The 16,556-nt window shown below is 38.2% G+C and overlaps 1 protein-coding gene across 6 annotated transcripts in view; it reads right to left on the bottom strand.

Moving 5' to 3' along the window:
* The window catches only part of SFSWAP (splicing factor SWAP), a 49,382-nt gene extending 35,639 nt beyond the window's left edge, over positions 1 to 13,743 (bottom strand). For 3 of the 6 annotated variants that reach the window (XM_080628459.1, XM_080628460.1, XM_080628464.1), the window contains exons 1-7: positions 13,332 to 13,743; positions 10,723 to 10,892; positions 10,048 to 10,185; positions 7,089 to 7,174; positions 3,236 to 3,461; positions 2,683 to 2,798; positions 1,685 to 1,820 (exon numbers count right to left, since the gene is read on the bottom strand). In XM_080628459.1, coding sequence (XP_080484585.1) covers positions 1,685 to 1,820; positions 2,683 to 2,798; positions 3,236 to 3,461; positions 7,089 to 7,174; positions 10,048 to 10,185; positions 10,723 to 10,892; positions 13,332 to 13,591 — 1,132 coding nt within the window. In that variant the 5' untranslated portion in view covers positions 13,592 to 13,743. Of the gene's footprint in view, positions 1 to 1,684; positions 1,821 to 2,682; positions 2,799 to 3,235; positions 3,462 to 7,088; positions 7,175 to 10,047; positions 10,186 to 10,722 lie in introns of all 6 variants that reach the window. The other 3 variants (XM_080628461.1, XM_080628463.1, XM_080628462.1) reach the window with 3 other exon arrangements.
* Between the last annotated feature and the right edge of the window lie 2,813 nt (positions 13,744 to 16,556).

The following is a 16,556-nucleotide window of genomic DNA, read 5'->3' as shown; positions in this document are numbered from 1 at the left end:
TTCAAGGCTCACATGAAAGTAATCAGAAAACTGACGAGCATTATTCTGCAGAGTTATTCTGATTTTAGTTTTTCCTGAAATAACCAGTAATTTCCAATTTGTCCACAGAAATCTCATTTCAGTTTTATTAAGATTCTCTTAAGGTTCAGTTTTAAATAAAAATTACTTCCATGGATATTCCTCTCCCTCTATATTACGCACTGAAAACACTTGTAATCCTTTGGGGGTTCTGAATCTATAGCTTGTCAAAATCAACACAGATCATTATGGTAATACTTATTTGCAATAACTTTACTAAAAAAACACGCGAATTACATCATCACCACTAACTTGAAGTAACACTACTCATCAACTACAAATTTATAGTATCATGAAACCTCACTGTAGTGAAGGCTACAATACGACTTTTCTTATATCTCAACAGTATCAAACAGTTAAGTCCCATAAATGAAAGCTTAAGTTTCATCTCTGTATTTAAAGAATCAAGGATTTTCAGAATTCTGACACCTGAAAAAAATTAGAGGCACCTAAACCAAATTCAGTTTGACTTCACCTTGCTGAGTATCAGAACTTACAGAATTTGCAGGAGCGTTATACAAGGTCTGCATTAAGCAGCTTCAAAGCAGACACATCCAGAGAGGTTAGAATGATGTTGTTAAAAACTTCACAGCAAAGCTGATTCTTAAAAGGGATTATAGACAGGATAGTATTTACATTCATCTCAAATGGTTCAAATCTAAGATTAAAGATTTCATAATAATTTGGAAATAGGAGAAAGGCTTGGTATTTCACTATCAGGCATGGAAAAAGCAATTGAGCACACAACTTTCCACACTGCTCGCTTATATCATTGCTTTTGTTACTCTTCTAAAAAAAAAATAAAAATAAAACCAGAATACCTACTCCTTTACTAAAGAATGCCCTCTGTAGCTATAGAACTTCAGAGTTAGTCCTCCCTTCTCGATATTGTAATGAGAAATAAAATTTAAAAGATCAATTTTTTACTTTGTACTCTGCATGTTCCTGCATTTTATTTTCAACATATATATTTCTGTGCACCAGTGCACAGAATAAAAAGTAAACAATGAAAAAAATCTAGGAAGTGACTGTATAATAAAACTTATTTATTTACCATAAAACTATTTCCATCTTTAGAGCAGAATAGCACACTAAAACCTGGGTTTAACACTTCAGTCAGATCCTTCAATTTATGTGATTTTATCTTTGCAGATTTTTCTCAGTGTTAGGCACTCCAGCAAAACTGTTCTAAGAACGTTTACCATCTGCATCTTGCTTAATATAGTAAGCTTCTTTCTATGGGAATCTCATGGATTACTTTATAGAACAGTTACATATTCAACAGTAAAGGCACTCATTAGGTTTCATTAATAGAAATTGATTGAAGTTATCAAAACACATTATGCTAATCAGCTAACCATACTCACAGACTGGAGACTTGGTCCTCTGCCTGCCCACCCCTCTCCACCCCATTTGGTTTCTTAAGCAGCTAACAATTTGAGAGACACCCAGTGGAAGAACACACCTTCAAAGACTGAGGAGATTGAAAAAGAATAAATACCAGTTACAAACAACCAAGTATGAAGCTAACGTACTTTCTTCCCACCAGTATCCACATAAAATTCACCAAAACACATCACCAGCTGCCTAATTACAATGCACTTACAATCAGAAGAATATTCTGCTTGTGATGTCTGTACAGCTGCCCCATCTGTTGACTGTGGTGTAGAGGAGTTATTATCTGATTGCGCTTTGCGCACCAGTGCAGCAAGGGGATGATCAGGGTCTACCACCTTCAAAGGCTAAAAAATAAGTATTTGAGAACAGATAAAAAGATTAAAATTTGAAGTATATACTTAAAACATGAGAGGATCAACCTAATTTGGAAAGTGAACTAATTGAAATTAATAGACATCAATGATATTGACCAAATACTGAAGTTACTGGTTTTGTAGCTCTCACATCAGAACCATCTTTGAAAATTAGTGGGAAACATGACAACACAAAAAAAATACTTTAACATGAACATAAATCCAGGACATAAAAAAGCGGGTATTACTCTTACTCATTTATTGCCAAGGCTGGGATAAGACACAGAACCTGACTTGTCTGAACATCAGACAGCACCACTGTCATTCCTCTGAAAGCCTCAAACGTGTACAACCGTCTGTCATTCCCATTATTCCATCATTGATCAAACTCAGAAAATAACATCCAGCAAAATTTACATTTAATGAGTAGCACATTCTGCTGAAATATTAATTCCCTGAAACTATGACTTCATGTCAACATTTTAACTACTAAAACCTAAAAAGAAAACACTCTCTCTCTACTTATATGCTGAAAGCATTAAATATCTTAATCTTTTCAGCTTCAATACAGGTCCTGCAGGATAAATCCTTGAGTGATGCCCTCAATACCAGAGGGCATCAAAAATAGAAATATAATTCCTTACAAATGGAAAAATTATGATTTATGTACTAGAGAAAAGGTAACTTGAAAGTTTACCAAAATAGACCTAAATTACAAAGACATAGTCAGGGAATGGGGTGGAAAAGAAAAGAAGCTGGTAACTAAAGATCTTAGCACCTGCATATTAGAATTTTTGTGGCTCCAAATTGGATGTATTACAAGGTAGAAAGTAATTTTAATAGGATCAATTACCTTCATGAGCTCTTCAAGCCTACTGCATTTTTTAGATGCAAAGAGACTTGGATGCAGGTAATTTCCATCATCATCATCATCGTCATCATCTTCTTCCTCAGATTTCACTCTTGAGTCTAAATAAAAGCAATGTCCAAATTTTAAGTAGGTTTGCCATGGATTTGTATTGGGAAAGAAAAACGGTACAGGACAAGCATGGCTAAGAAACTATCATTTTCATAAATCTGCTTATTCACCAAACCATAGATACGATACTGCTGGCCATCATTAAAAGTAACACCTAAATGCATAGAACAACTTTCCACTGGACTAAAGCTATACAAGTGTTTCTAAAAGCTCAAAGATCACAGCAGCTCTTAGATCTGAAAGTTTCCCAAATTCAATCTTTTAAAAATCTCCACCAATTTAAGCAAAATGTTGACTCATGACATCAGTCTCAACTGCAGGATAACAGCATTGCCACTGCAGCGCACCAAAAAGATGTGGCTATTTTACCAAAACAGACCAGTAAACGTTTCAGTGATTCACATCCATTTGACAAACAACAACTCACTTTTCTTCTCGTCCGCTTTACTTTCAGAAGGAGCAGCGTATCGTCCTTCTTTCATAGCCTTCTGAATGAATTTGTAGTAGGGATTGAGGTAGTGATCAAATCGCAAGAAGTCAAACTGGGAGTTGCGTGCTTGCTTGGCTTTTAGCATAATCTCAAACTGTGCTCCCTGCTTGCAGACAAAGTTTGCAGTTCGTTCTATAATGGCATGCATTTTTGCTGTTGGCGGCTGTGGGAGCAAAATAACATATATTTGTATTTTCATAAGCAGCTTGTGAAGTGGGATCTAAAAACAGCAGTGGTTCCCTGCCCCTCTTCCCCAGCTTTCTCTAGCAACTCAGGTAGTGAAAGCACACCAGTGCTAAAAAAAACAGTCCCAGTCTTGCCTAGCCGCTCATTCATTTCCTTTTGCAAAATCCTCTCCCATCAGCACAACTATTTTTGCCATTGCACACCAAACTGAAGAGGAGAACAAATCCTGGTTGAATTTGATGTAGCAAAAAAATATTTCAAGCCAGGTACATTCCATAGCCATACAGCCACTTCTGCTGGCAAAAGACAGGAGACGGATGTTTCTTAACACAGCTGCGTCAACTTAAAGCAGCCCTACTTGACAATATCCCCAGGTGCTCTGAAGACTCAACATGCATGGTCTTCTTCCCAACCACTGTCCTTTATTCTGTTACCACTTAATGTGCAAATATACTTCTCTAACTAGAAAAACCTGTTACTATGCATTTGCTTGTAAGGAACATGTTGCATCTTAAGTCCAATGTAAGAATTGTGGTTCCTATTTGCTGTTACATTCCCATAGTCAGTGCTCTAGTTCTTTACTTGCTAAAGTCAGTTCTCTAGTACTTTAGCAATAAAACAAAATAGAAAATTAGTAAGGTTAGGCAGCATCCATGGATTTCCACTCCTGAAATCCCACCTAAGGAGCACTGTCATATCAAACACATTAAGTGAGTAGAACAAGAATATAGTTACAGAATGAATGAATTTCATCATTCACTGTGTTTAATTTCATACTCAGCTTTGTTTTGTCTTGTGCTCAATAAGCTGTATAAAACACATCCTCTGTCTGCCTATAAAGATTGAAGTGTCACATAAAAATGCAAAACTGAAACGATTTTAATTGGTTTAGATACAGAAGTATGTTGCAAACCTCAGAAAATCTTTTTCATAAAATTGGAAGCACACAAGTGCTGCTCTATTTAGGGGGAAAAAGTGAATGTGATCAAAAAGCACATTTTTAGGAATTATTTTCAGCCAACTGGATCCTTTACTAGAACATCATGTTTAATATGGAAAATAATCAGTTGTTTCAAGTTTTATTTCTCGCTCTAAAACACTACCAAAGATTATTTTAAGAGGCAATGAAGTCCTCAACAAACTGGTTAACATTTTGTGCATTGCCAGTTTCACTATTCAATTGTACATCAAGTTTCTCTATTTCTGCAATTCTTACACAGAAATACAAAACACACTTAAGGCTGTAAGATTCCTAAACAAAGCTGCAAATCAGCAAGGAAGCTCAAAAAAGATTGTATCTGAAACTACTAGCTGGTATTGAATTTGAAACCAATGCCACTATAAGCTCTGGCAAACAGGCACTATGAATAAGAATATGCTTTTAATTGATTTCTAAGATTTACAACACCACTGGTCTACAAAACTTTAGAAACTTTACAAAGTGAAAAACATTAAATGGCAGAGACGCAGATATCGTAAAATAATAAAACCGCTAAACATTTAAACTGAGAGCTGTTAAAAACTTCTGAAAGACTATTTGCCAGAGCAAAGAGAGAAACCTTCTGAAAAATACCCTAAGTCCTATCATCTAGTAAGATATTCTATTCCAATCTTTAAAATAGTATTGTAATTCAAATTTTTTCATGTATGAGTCTCCCTTACTCCCTAACGGATGGTTAAGTAACTATCCTCCAATCTCCAGCAAGCCCCTGGCACTCCAATTGGTTCTCAAATTCTACCCTATTCCCAAGCACTGCAGTTTCCTCCCCAAAATGATTCAACATTTACAAGTGTCGTTCAACTGCCATGACCATCAACAAGGGCCACGTCTTTCACGGACTTAATGAACTTGAATGTTCATTAGCAGTAAACTCAGGAGAGACCTAGAACACCACTCTGCCATTTCCACACATCAGCAATGTGTCTGTACACCTCTTCCAATCACTTGTGGATAGACATAATGGCGATAGAATTTATGATGCACTTCTCTCCCTTCTTTTTTTTTTAAGGTCAAGTGAAGAGTTGTTTTTTTTGTTGTTTTTTTTTACACAGACCTGTAAAACCTAAACAATAACTTAGCAGGCTTCTATCCTTCAGACCAACTGACTCAGAAAGATACAGAATAAACACATTCAATTGTAAAACTGAATGACTTGACTAGAACAACAAATCAAGGCTCGAAAAAAAAATTCCCACATTTCACAATCCAAGGTCAAGTCTACATTGTTTGAGCTGCTGCCTAGATGCTTTCGTTTGGTTTTTCTTTAAAATCAAAACCAAATATGCCCACATACCCTTTCTGTACATTTGCATACACTGAAGTTCAATAGCTGACTGAGAAATTGCTTCAGTAAGCCCCACACTGCATTCTGCAACTTACATATAAAATATATCTGAAGTTACAGAATAAAATTCAAACAAAGCAGCTATCTAAAATACCAAACATTCTTTCACTGGCAGTTACATTTTGGAAACAGCATGCAAATGTTAAATAAGCAGCTTCTCACTGAGAACTCAACATTCTTATTTGAAAACTGAAGTATAACTCATAGTTTAAAGGCAATAACATATAAAAATCCTCCCTGAACTCAGAAGTAGGCTTTTAAGTACTTCACTAATGAAATGTAAGATTGTAAAGAAAAAGAGAGCAAGTAAAATCAGAACAGATAAAGTTGCACGTTAGATATGTTAAATAGCTCTTACTTCATATAAAAAATGTAACAGGATAAAAATTTTCAATTAAAAGCTAATGAAGTAGAAAAACACTCCTACACAAATAGTCTTTGTTCACTATTAGTTATCTTAATAGAGTGCTTTGAATTTTTACTGGCCCAGGTTATCAAGTTCAGAAGACAGCCCAAATATAAATTAACACTTTCATGACAACAGAAGAGGAAAAAAAATGCTATCTGACTTTCCAGTATCTTTCACGGGATGTGAAATAAATTGAAAATCCTCATGGTTACAACTGTACTCAAGCAGGTGACTGTTCAACTCCCTTCAGGAAAAATACATGAGTTTCAATGAAATTTTAACTTTAACATGTGGCAAATTCTGGTACCATCACATGAAGGAAAGAGCTTCTATATGCTAATACTTCCAAGTTATTTCAGAATTTGCTAGAAATAAATTATTGCTTTTCTCCTTAACAGGCCAATCATAAACACAGCTTTTGTATTTGAGCACTTTCTATTCCCATCACATTGGGAGTCAATTAAACAGAATCCAGAAAAAAAATCATGAACAGAAGCAATATTTTGTTTTAATGATCCTTTACATTTAGAATGTCAACCTTGACATCTCAGAAAGCATCCATTCAAAGAACAATTGCCTTTTTTTCTGCATTACCTAAAATAATATCACAAGTGATAGCAAATGCACTTAGCATAAGCACTGCAGTAATTTCAGTGTGAAAAAGAAGATTCAAGGGAGTTGAGAGAACTCAAGAAATTCAAGAAAGAATATTTGTAATTTAGCTACTATTTTAGATTAATTTTAAATGTACCATACTAAAATTAATGGGAAAAAAAAGCAATTCAGTAAAGCACCACAAACTCCTTGAAAATTGACAGAAACGTAGGTTGCATTAAACCGACACACATACCAATTCCACATCAGAAGGTACATTCAGTCCTGGGGGAGCAACAAAAGGCTCTTCATTTTCCTCTGTGTTTTCTGTCTGAGCTGTTTCTACAAGAAAGGGCAGAATAAAATACTATAGGACAAACAGTGTCAAAGTACTCACACGTTAACAAAAAATTGTTAAAATAAAGTGTATCTAAAAAGATGTGCAATCAAGAAATTTATCAAATTCAAGTATAACCAGCATTTCCACTGAAGACATTAAAATATGATTACTCTTCCTGGTGTTATGTGTGGTTTATTAAGATTATGTCTTAAGAGAGGTATTAGAAAAACTAAAACCCTATTAACCTTTGCCCTGACTATGGTATTGTAGACAAACAAGTGTCAAATCAAACAGGAAACTTTCATTTTCACCAATATTACTCTTTGGTTTTACAAGAAAACCCATGCAAATTTAAGGGGAACCATTTTCAATGCACTGGTCGGATCCTTTCCTAGAACGACAAAAATATTAGATATCCAATACTTCTAAAGCTGTTAAAACCCATACATCTGGTCTGTTTAAATTCAGTTCTGTGTTTATCAACCATTTCAGCCCATGCAAACAAAACTAAAGCACTTTCATCAGCTTCCTAACCCTAATGGAAGTTGTATAGGAATGCAATACAGAGGCTAAAATCCACTTTCACCACCTAGAGATAAATCAGCAGTTGACTTACTGATTGAATAAAATAAACGTTGCCATTCATCTATGAGTTCAGTCTGAAGTTCGTATGGTTCATTTTCTATCAAGTTTAACATACCCACATACTTAACACATTTTTCACATGAACTACTCATCTAAAATAGTTATTCTTCTATAAAGACCAATTTGTATTACATTCTGTTCATTGGTATATCAGAAACATTCCTCAGAAAGGATTTTGCTTCACAAATTGTTATTATAACTGAAATGGAAAGTTTACTTTTTAAAGTAACTTTTGTATTATCTATTCTACTAGCTTTAACAGAAATGTATTCCAGTTTTATCATAACAAATCAGCACAAACTGCATGAAAACCTGATTATGGGAACTGTGGACACAGCAGAACGGCCTAATCATCCATGAGATGTCACAGCAATTACTGCACACAGGGTCTTATCCATGCAAGAGAGTTAACTTTTTTGTTGCTGTCTGGTGGCTTGTTAGGGACAGGGTTATTTTTTAAATGAACTCAAACAGTTCAACTCCATAAAGGCACACAGAGATTTTAGCATCAAGGACAGGAGGAAGAAGCAGCAGAAAAAGCAGAACAGGACTGTTGCTTTTAGCAGCAGCTCCAGCTAACACCTGAAGTGTTCACAGAACTACAGCCCGTAATTCACGTTACTTTTATCTGCATCTTCCAATACTGGATTTTACTCGGCTGGGATTTATAAAAAAAATTAATATTAACAACTTACAGTTCTGTATTATTGGAAATTATTACCACATAACAAACTATAAAAAGTCTGTACAGTTCAACTACAGAGAAAAAAATAATCAATCTTATTATTGATGTTTCCAACTCACTTCAACCCCAAGTACTTTTTCCCCCAAACACTATCAAGTGTTACAAGAAAACACTCCATTTTTATCCACCACCACTAAAAATTTTCTAGAAGATAAAAGAGATTGGTAAAAAAAACTCACACTGAGACAATCTTTCAATGACCTGCTATGAGGATCTCTATTTATCAGCAGCACCAAGAATTCTCACATTACACCACAAGATTCTGTCATAGCTTAGCACAACACTTCCATGCTGCATCAAATATTAAATAAATATTAAGTTGCTGGAAAACTGGATAGCTCTCTCTCTCCTACTGACTAATGCATTTTAGCATTATTCCTAAAACCATGATTTTGTTAAGGCTGAAATACATTATTTTAGGTATCAATCTAGGAAAGCAAAATAATGTGGAGCAACCCAGACACAGCTTGAACTCACAACAGCTCTCTTACTAAATGAAACTGAAATGTTTTATTTATTCCTTATACACGTGATCAAAGGCAGATTCTGTAACATTATGGCACATTTTCAAGCCGTTTTGCAATGGCCTCCTACAATACAGACACCCAGTAAAGGTTCAGCTGATTGTCTTTTTAGTGACTGAGAGGGCATACGCCTGTTTAGTCTAAGCAGTAGAGAAAGATGGGGAAGCCAAATCACATGCTGTTCTCTACCACCTCCAAATTTTTAGGAGGCTTTTCCGTATATATATGTAGATCCACACAACATGAAAAACACCCATATCATAAGAATACTCAAAAAAAGTATTTTACATACAGAGAACTTAGAAACTATCTGGCTATGGAATCTATCAAAACAAGTGTGAAGAAAACAAATGAGATAAAGCCCAGAAAAGACAACCCAATTCAGCATCAGTATGAAGAACACAGGAGAAACCCCTGGTAGAACACACATGGCATGGACGCTGCCCTGACACCACCTCTCATGGCAGATAAAAAAAAAAGCCAAAAAACCACTAAATAAGCTTTAGCACCCCTAAAATGATCCTGCATTCTAGCACTCACCTCAGTGAAAAAAAAAAAAGCACATCTAATACCACAGTAACTCACCAATATGTAGTTAAGACAACCCAATTGTTAAATAAACAATCCTTACTTTAGTAAGACATAGTTAAATAACACTTGAAATCCTTAAGGCTTCATGTTAAAAATGCAAAGTTGCTGTAATTAAAGATGGGCATATGAGAACCTGAATTCTACACTTTTTAAGATCACAGAGAAGGGCACACTATGTTGAAGACAGACTCAACAGTAATTAGGATGGCAAAATCTAAACTTACAAAAATACATATTCTTATCTCAAATACTTTGAAATTTTTACTTGCATTTTAATGAAACACATTTTCAACCTTCAGCTGCAAGTAACAGACACAGAGGTGTTATGTTCTTGCTCTCAATTAACCTTTGCTATTTTTTCCCCCCTTACCTCTTTGTTTTGCAGGCTGATGTTCCTCCTCCTCAGTGGGTTCTGAAGGATCATAATAATCACTGCCATAATGGAATCCCACTGCATTATAGGTACCATCCTCTGCCAAAGCTTCACTCAGTCTTTTATATTCCTCCTCTTGAATAAAAATGAAATTAACAATCATTAGAACATATTTAAAAGCCAATTCCTCAAAAAAAAAAAAAAAAAAAGGGGGAATTTTCTTACTTTAGTTTTTAAATGGGAAGTTTTCACCTAATCATTTTACCTTTTACGCTAAAAACTGAATAGAAAACCCAGCATGTACATATGCTATTTATTTCTTCCTGAAGAGATAAAGGCTGCAGGTTAAAACATTCTAATGTAGTTATGCATACATTAGAGCACAGAATTTCATTTATACAACACTAAAAATGAAGCCGAATGTGCTTATTTTGGGTTTTTTGGGGTCTGAAATCCCAGTCTGCCCTCAGCATCTGGGCAATTTCTGTGTGGATCTATATTTAAACTATCCTGAGGTCCTCTCACATACGCAAAGACTCCCGTTTTTCGAATCCACTGGGTACTGTCAAGATAACATCAGAAAAAAGAGAGTATAAAAATTAGGAGTAAATTTAATTTCATACATATTTATTTAAACATGTGCTAAACTCAGGAAATTTCCTTGAGCAATACCTTGCCTCGCCTCCTCCTCAAGCAAGTCCGTATGCAAGGCTAAATACCTCTCTTCATCACAGAGGGCTTCTATTCTAGCTTCCTCCTCAGACAATTGATAATCTCTGTTCCATGTGGAATATTCAGCGTCATATTCAGAAAGGTCATGCAGGTGACCACGTCCATCGTACCTGAAGGATGAAACAGCTGGTCAATACAGAGAACTTAGGGCTTGAGTTTATGTGACTACTTAAATACTTACCCATTAAAAATGAAACAAAAATACTTATATGTTAAAGCATATTTCCTTTTAGAAGTTAAGTTTAATTTTGCTAAACATTTGTCACCAACTATTGAAAATTTAATAGTCTAAATTCCTCTCAAAGAAACTAGTAAATTATTACAATTAAAGGCAAAGCTATCCTTTAATAGATTTACATGGGATCCATTTCCTTAACAGCTCTTACCGTACGTGCTTCAACCAACCAATCAATGTCACTTGCAAAATACGTTTTTCTGGAAAGTCAAATAGCTTACATTCACACAAACCCGAGTACATAAATACCTATCCGTAAGAACCAAACGGTCGAAATTTCCTCGCTTCTTTCTGCTAGTCCCGAACTCTCAGGAGATATCTTCACCATAGAAACTTGCGTCCATTGGAGGTAAAATCATGGCTAGGCTCGGCCCCTAGCCATTTGGCTGAGGAAATAAGTTCTGGGTTATGTGATAGAGAGACACACATACATAGGAACAGTAACATATACATGCAATTTAAGGAGGTTCACCGTAAAAACGGCAAAGATCAATGATGTACAGTTCCTTTCTACTAAGCAGAAATCATTTTATTTGCAGGAAAAGCACTGCATTGGGATAATGTTTTCAGAGAAACTGATTGGAAAGTAAAGTGACAGTAAACTCGACTCCGCTGAGGTGTCTTCCCACACACAACTCTTGACTTGTGCCAACTTGCTAGACCAAAAACAAAGAAAGTAAATATTCTTATAGCAAAGAGTTAATGAAACACGTAGGTCTGGTTAATTAAGCTCTGTCCACAGGCAAACTTCAACCCATGTCTTCTCATAGCAACGTGCTTTTCTCAAAATGGTGAAAAAGAAAACTTCCTGCTGCTGGAGATAAAAGGACTCTAAGCCTCCAAAGGAGTTTATAAGATTAGTAATTGCAAGCTACCTTAACTTACAGATTTGTGTTTAGATTTTTCAATATTATATGCACATACATGCACATACTTAGTTTTTGCTCCCAGCAATTTCTTTAACACCTGTAAATTGGGTTACTGTTGCACAGGATCACAAAAACAGCCTCTACCTACTAATGAAATTGGTCACAAAAGTGATTTTCATTAGAAGTGTGCATCATAACACTTCCACTCTCATGTACATAAGAAACTAAACATAGCTAAAAACATTTGTTTGCTTTTTCCCATCTTTGTGTGTATTCCAACTTCACAAATTAATTTCAATCATAAACATCATTAATGGCATAAATTAATTTAGGGCCCTTTCTTTTTTCTCCAGTCTTACAGAAGGAAATGAAAAGACCTTCTGTTACTGATATCTAAGCCAACTGTAACTGTTAAAACAGTAAGAATCAGGTACAGCACCAAAGCATGGATGAAACTGAGGGAGCAAATCTCTATAGTATGTCATGTGATCCTTTTTAAACCAAAATCCTTCCACCTTTCCCACTGATGTTTTCAGGGTCCGACACAACTCTTAACTTCTACTTTCAGTGCTTCACGCAAATATACCCGACCTGACCTCCCACTTTCCCTCTCTCCAGGAAAATACCCAGAAAATTAATTCTGAATTGATTTATTTCTAAGTCCCACCCTGCATTGCTGAAACAACTTAAGGAGGCCAGAAGAAACATCAAAGCAGATTCTGTTCCTCTCTGGCTATCAACCTGTACCTACTGCAAAACAACAAGAAAAAAAAAGCCACCGCTGACAATAAATTTGTAAAACAAGCATCCAAAATCAGAGCTATTCTGCCCAAGTGAATCATGGGACAAGGAAAAATTTATTAGGCCAAGAATTACTTTTGGGGCATACCACCAAGAGCCTGCAGCCAGATTACGTAGGGGAAATAAGAAAACGCCATGCCCCCAACGATGGATAAATACCTCCCTGCTCCTCACACTGCCCTGTTCTCACTTAGAGAACATTTAAAGTGCCTACGAAGTATTCCCACGCACTAAGGCTCCCTTAGTTTCCAAGTAAGAAGAGATGATGTGGTTTGCATTGAAAAGGAACAGCCCATTCCTCCTCTCCACTCTGCCCTGTAAACCCTAGCGAAATCAGTGCAGCAGATAGGCCCAACATACTCCAAGTGTCAGAAGGAGGGGACCTTCCCAACACTACCAGAGCAGGAACCCCAAGTTCCCACTGCCGGCGGACAGCCCTACAGCGTTACAGAAGCAGCACTCGAAGCACTTTATCAGGAGGAGCTGCCCTCCACCTCTGCAGTGAAGAAACTCTCCATAAGTCTGCCAGAGTGAGCCCTTTGTTCATCCCCCGCCCTCACTTGCCCAACAGCACAAGAGGAGGAACAGAAAGAGGCTATAACAGCAGATCTCGCAGCAGAGTCTGGGGGTTGTGTTACACCGACCTATCGATCATGATCTTGGGGTCTCCCATCCAAGGAATAAGGTGTCGCCCCTGCTCCTGGTACTGAGCCTTCTCATCATCTCGAAACAGCTTGCAGGCATAGCCGAACACCAGCAGCTCCACACGGCTATTCCCACATCCACCTCCTCCTCCACCTCCTCCGGGGGGCCCAGGCACCGCTCCCCCGCCTGACAACAACATTAGGGGCGGCGGGCCTGCTTCTTCTGCAGTCCGTCGAGAACCTCCGCCCCCTCCGTACATCAGCGGGGACTGCGGCGAGGAGGAGGAAACCCGCAGCAACAGCGACTGTCCGAGAGGCGAGTCCCCCGCGACACCGGGCCCGCGCTAAACTCCCCAGCTCCACAGCACCACAGTCGCCATCACCCGAAACAAAATGGCGACTCTTCCGCTTCCGCTGGTGGTGTAGATCTCGGCTAGCTTCCAGCACCCGGCAGATTCGTCGCTTTTCACAGTCCAAGTGGAAAAATTGAAAGAAAACGCAGAGAGATGCGGAGCGACTCTGCGCTACCGGCAGTGCAGCGCGGCCTCTGGCAGCAGAGCCTCGGTTGCTAGACAGCAGGGGTTGTAATTCCGCGGCTGTGATGTATGTGCGTGACGAAAGCGCGGAGTCAAGGGAGGGGACGGAGCTGGCTTCTCGAGGCGCCTGGGGTGTCTGAGGAGTGGGCGGTGCTGGCTCTGTCCCGCGGGGTGTTTCGGGTCTTTCGTGGCTTATCACGGCTGTAAATGTGTGCACAGAGTTTAGAAAGAGAATGGGGGAGGCTGCAGGGGTTCTGAACGCGGGGCCTTCGCGATGTTGGTTACGCTGTAGAGAAGCACCACAGGGGACTGCCGAAAGGGAGCCAGCGGCGAGGGGAGCGGTGCAAAGACAAAGGAGATGGCAGGGAGTTAACGGGGCTAGGCAGAAAGAGGTGATAGAACGGGAGAGAGGTCTCGCAAGGTGGGCTGTGGGAAGGTGGAGCAGAAAGTGAGAATCGCCTTAGGCCGCCCATGGGAAGTCCAAGGGGAAAGTAGGCCTGGGAGTGTAAACTGTAAGGGGGAAAGCTCTGGCACTGAAGAAAGTTATCAATAAATAAATTGGACTAATTTTGGCAAATCGGTGTAATCTGGGGTGAGATTTTCAATATTTTTTACCTCAGGATTACTATTTTCGTTGCTCTTCAGGAAGTACGGTGCTTCCAGTACCAGAAGGAGGCCTACTGGAAATCTGGGGAAAGATTTTTTACAAGGGCCTGCAGTGACAAGGGGGAATGGCTTTAAACTGACAAGAGGGGAGATTTATATCAGATACAAGAGAGAAGTCCTTCCCTGTGAGGGTGCCGAGGCGCTGCCGCAGGGTGCCCAGAGATGCTGTGGCTGCCCCATCCCTGGTAGTTTTCAAGGCTTGGAGCAACCTGCTCTAGCAGAAGGTGTCCCTGCCAGTGGCAGGAGGTTGGAACTGGATACCTTTAAGGTTCCTTTGACCCAAACCGTTCTACCATAAGTATGAAGAAGCACATTGGTTTGCATACTTCATAATAAAATTTTGCAAGAAAGCGCATCGTGTTTTGCAGTTCACAATGGGAGTTAATCCACAGCTTTTGTTATGAGGGATTCTGGATGCCCATAAATAAAGGCAGCATTGCTGGGGTTTTCCTGTGTGAACAACTTACTGGTGTCATTGTACACTAAGGAATTAAACGTAGAACAGTGTGAGAAGAGCAACTCACAAGCACTGGAAAAGAGACGGCTTGCATCAGCATTTAGAAATACCTGCTACTGTGTCAACTTACTGACAGAGGAATCTAGAAACTTCCTTGGACACTGCTTCATTCATCTGGAGTTATAAAATTGAAAACAGTAATACATGGGATTTCCACATTATCTTTCAAAGTGAATTACAAACTCTGAGTAGACTTTATAATGCTGCTTTCATGTAAGTGTGATGCATATACAGTTTCACCTGCCATGCCATGTCCTACAAAAGATGCTTTAAAATCTCCTAAAGTTAACATCTGTGTCCTTTGCAATGAATATGTGAAAGTTACCAGTAATTATCAGATACTTCAAAGTTGTCAGTGAACAAATCTGCTGAAGGTAGATGCTTCAGACATATCTTACTGCTTTGTAAAAATAATGACTAAGTTGTTTTAATGAAGAGAGAAGCTCTGAGTGTACTGTGTGCCTTTGAGAAACAAAATACAGCCTGAACACCAAGGATGCAAGTGGGATCATTGTCCAACAATTTTATACAGCTGGGAGACATTTGGAGTAAAGAAGAGAGCAGGAAAAAACAATGAAAAGGACTCCAAGAAAAGTGAAAGGTTTTGATGGGAAGTATAAGAAAGCAATATGTGGCGGAGAATTTTGTGACTTCCTTTGTGTCTTCTGTAGTGCAGATGTTTCACCAAAAAGATAGCATGGCACAAAAATGGCTCTGTGCAGCTTAAGTGGCAGTGTAATAACTTCAGACCATTTTACTGGAGTATCAGCAGTTGAGACAAGGACATGAACTGTGCATGAGTCAGATAAAAGACAAAAATGAAAATCTTAGTTACAAAGAATGCAATTACAGAAAGACGGAGGGAGTATTTTAATGATCTTTTTAATGGTGAAATGGATAAAGGCAAGCAAACATCAATTTTCCAGCCAGCTGAGCCATTTGAGGAAGAACAAAGAGGCGACCAGAACACCCAGGAACAATCGAGCACCAGGTGCTGATAATGTTCCCACTGAATTATTAAGAACAGGAGGGGATAACACTTTAAAAACTAATTTGTGTTAGTTTGGTGATGTGAAAATAATGTAAAGAAATGGAAGAGGGGAACCATGTGTCTGTTTTTAAAAAGGTGCCAAAGTGAAGCGCAAAGCCTGGGGGAGCATTCTTCTCTTCATTACAGCATGTGATGTTTTAGGCTATTTGTTCACATGCAATTAGCCAGTAAACAGAAGAGAGGTTTCTGGAAGAACAGGACTACAGCGCAACAGTTTTCAGATCATTGAGTACTTGAGGAAAAGAATAGGAACATGAGCAGACTTTACATCCAGGGATCTGTAATGGATTTAAGAATGCATGTCATAGTGCATTATGAATTTGCATTGTAATAAGGTGCCCATTCCTTTTTTCCTAGTATAGGGGGAAAAAGGTATACTTTTTTTCCATTTTTATATGGTTTTTACTATACATCATCATCAGGAAGGAGCCTTGCTGCTAATCATAACATAAACT

Source organism: Psittacula echo (assembly GCF_963264785.1).
Source record: "Psittacula echo genome assembly, chromosome: 13".
NCBI classification, from domain to species: Eukaryota; Metazoa; Chordata; class Aves; order Psittaciformes; family Psittacidae; genus Psittacula; species Psittacula echo.
The sequence above is the reverse complement of the archived record's forward strand: the minus strand, read 5'-3'. Positions and strand labels throughout refer to the sequence as shown.